Genomic DNA, 3,225 nt, shown 5'->3' with positions numbered 1-3,225 from the left:
AGTATCTAGATATATGGATAGGGTATTGTACAACCGCCCATCACGCGGTCAATTCCAACATGAGTTGAGACGTTGACAGCACCAAGCAAGAAAAATCCACGCCTAAAGCCAAAGCGCGTTCTGTATACCTGTGGATTGGAATTCCCGCAAAGAAAAAAGCAATGACCAATAGGAAAACGCCATGCATGGGCATCTCATGCCATGGACCGTTGACTCTGGTGGCGTCGACCGGCTGTGCTTCATGTCAATGCATCGAAATTTCACTGCCTCCCGAGTCAACCCGGAGCAAATCTGTCTTTTCTATAAATAAAAGGAATCTGCCGGGTTGAGCAGAAAGAAGCAGCAGCAACGGCCAGGAGCTAGCCAAGAAGATCGAAAGTAGCATGGGTCGGTCAAGTGGAAGCCTCGGAGTCGCCATGACGACGCTAGTAGCTTCGGTTCTCATCCTCCAGCTTCTCCATGCGCCCACGCCCGTCTCGTCGTCGCCGGCCGTCCTGGTCCCGCTCCTCAGAACGGCCGTCATCCGCGCGTCCCCGCTCTTGAGGAACCTGGTCAAAGCTTTCTTGCAAGAGCAAGCGAAGCAGGGTGTGATGCAGCTCATCTGGAAGGCGGCGGGGCACCTCAAGAACCAGCTGCTGGGCGGCGTGGGAGCCAACGCCGCCGGCCTGGTCGTCTTCGACGTCTCCGTCGGGACGTCCCCCGCGCAGGCCATCTCCGGGGTCATGGACATAACCTCCCAGCTAGTCTGGGCGCAGTGCGCGCCCTGCGACTCCTGCCGGACGACCGCCTTCCGGCCCGCCGAGTCCGCGTCCTTCTCCAAGATCCCCTGCGGCAGCCCGACGTGCCCGGGCGTGCTAGGCGACCGGACTGCCTGCGTCGGCGACGGCGACTGCGCGTACAACGCCACGTACTACGGCGCCGGCAACCAGTCCAACGCCTACACGGACGGCTCCTTCGCCACCGAGACGTTCACCTTCGGCGCGGCGTCCGTCCCAGGCATCGTGTTCGGCTGCGTGGCCAGCAGCACGGTGGAGCTCTCCGGCGGCGCGTCCGCGCTGTTCGGCTTCGGCAGGGGGAACATCTCCCTCGTGTCGCAGCTCGGGCTCTCGAGGTTCTCCTACACTCTGGCGTCCGACGACGCCGACGGCTCCGAGAGCGTCATCCGTCTGGGCGACGCCGCCGTGCCGCAGACTCAGCGCAGCCGCTCCACGCCGCTGCTTAGAAGCGTCATGCAACCTGACCTGTACTACGTCGGGCTCAGCAGCATACAGGTCGACGGCCATGACCTCGACGGCATCCCGGCGGGGACGTTCGACCTCCAGGCGGACGGCTCCGGCGGGGTATTCCTGAGCTCGACCTGGCCGGCGACCTACCTCGAGGAGACCGCGTACAGCGCCTTGAGGCGCGCGCTGGTGAGCAGCATCGGGTCTCAGGGTGTGACTCCGGTGGACGCCGACGACCTCCGCCAGCTGTGCTACAGGAGGTGGTCCTTCTCCGGCGTGACGGTGCCGGCGCTAACGCTGGTGTTCGATGGCGTGAACGCGACGATGGAGGTCAAGCCCGAGAACTACTTCTTCAAGGACGGGTTGAAAGTGTGCCTGACCGTACTGCCGTCGAAGGGTGGATCAGTTCTCGGCAGCCTGCTGCAAACAGGCACCAACATGATCTTCGATATTGGCGGTGGCCTGCTCACGTTCGAGACTCCCATGCCCTAGTAGTAGCATGCATCCTATATGATTCGTTCGATTATGTAATAAGACCCCTCATATTTTAGATCACACTTTGTCCATAAATTTAAATAAAAAATATTTGTATAAATTATCAGTTTTGCAAAAGCACATTTAGATGTGTTCTAGGTATTGCATAATATGTCATTGATTTTACATTAATATCCGTGCAGCATTTTCTTTACCTTTTTTCTTTCTAGTTTAATTAAGTCAGATGTGCAATAATTAAGACACATCCTAGACAGAGAAAAAATGAATATACTTTAGAACATTTGATTCTGTTTAGGGATGAAAACTTCTGAATTGTCGAATTTTATGAGATATACTAGGTGCTCACAAAAAAGGGCGTGACTAGAACTTGATCGATTAAGACCTGATGAAGTCTCAGCCAAGAAGGTAATTACAGACACCTTCACGGAAGATCTTACTAGTACCTCCGTCCGAATTTATTAGGCCCTTTAGTATTTTGAGTCAAAATTTGACCATCCATATTCCAAATAAAATATAAAATATATGCTACAAAAGGTACACGGTTAGATTTGTATTTGAAAGAGCTTTCCGATGGTGTAATTTTTTTGACATATAGTTTATATTTTATTACTTAAATTTATAGGTCAAATTTTAGCTCAAAATGAGAGGGGGCCTAAGAAACCCGGACGGAGGGAGTACAAAAATAGCAACGACCGAGGCTTCATTAAATCTCTGTTGAATGAGATTTTGCGGTCCCTCCTCCAAGAAAAGGCGGCTAGGGTTTCTGCCTCCCGTCGGTGGCGCCGCCGATCTCCCACGTCTCTTGTGGCCTTAGGGATATGGGTGCGCGGTGGATCCTAGCCCTTGCCGGCGGGAGGGCTCCGTTTTCATGTGCTTCTTCAAGTTTTGCTAGGGTATGTGTCCTGCTCAAGAAGACGAGACGGCGGCGACTTCTTGAAGATGGAATAAGGTTCTTCCTGTCTAGCCCCCGTCCCAATGGTGTGTCTAGTATCGTCAGAGGGCGTGTGGAGGTGTGTCTCCGGCGAATCTCACGAGATTTGATCGGTGGTTGTCTTTGGTGGCTCCACTCGGATCCGGTCTTTGTTCATCTTTGTTCATGTGTCTTCAGGTTGGATCCTTCCATTCTAAAATTCTCTTCATTGGCGGCGGTTGTTGTTCTGGGGCGTTGGTCCTATAGGACCTTAGCACGACGACTTCCCGACTGTCTACTACAACAAGTTGTGCCCGGCTCCGGCGAGGGGGGCGATGACAGTGGCGCGCCTTCGGCTCGCTTCAGTGCTTGTAGTCATCGCTAGGTGGTCTATGAATCTGGATGTAATTTTTATTATTTTTGGTGTTTTTTGTACTGCCATGAGTGAAGATGAATAGATTGACAGTTTCTCGAAAAAAATGAGATTTTGCAAATTCCGAAAATAAAAAAAGGAAAAGGAATTCAAGATTTTTTTCATGTGCACTATTTTACAGTTTCTGCTTGAACTGTCCGGCGTCCAAAAAATCTGAATTTTAG

At 52.4% G+C, this 3,225-nt stretch overlaps 1 protein-coding gene across 1 annotated transcript; it reads left to right on the top strand.

Moving 5' to 3' along the window:
- The first annotated feature begins 337 nt into the window (after positions 1 to 337).
- On the top strand, positions 338 to 1,818 carry LOC125553654 (aspartic proteinase nepenthesin-2-like). Its single transcript, XM_048717407.2, has one exon. It carries the CDS (start codon positions 384 to 386, stop codon positions 1,713 to 1,715), a length of 1,332 nt encoding a protein of 443 aa, XP_048573364.1. The 5' UTR covers positions 338 to 383; the 3' UTR covers positions 1,716 to 1,818.
- The last annotated feature ends 1,407 nt before the right edge of the window (positions 1,819 to 3,225 follow it).

The sequence above is a fragment of the Triticum urartu genome, chromosome 4A, assembly GCF_056163025.1.
Source record: "Triticum urartu cultivar PI428250 chromosome 4A, HENAU_Tu73, whole genome shotgun sequence".
Classification (NCBI taxonomy): Eukaryota; Viridiplantae; Streptophyta; class Magnoliopsida; order Poales; family Poaceae; genus Triticum; species Triticum urartu.
Note: the sequence above shows the minus strand (reverse complement) of the source record. Positions and strands in the feature narration are given on the sequence as shown.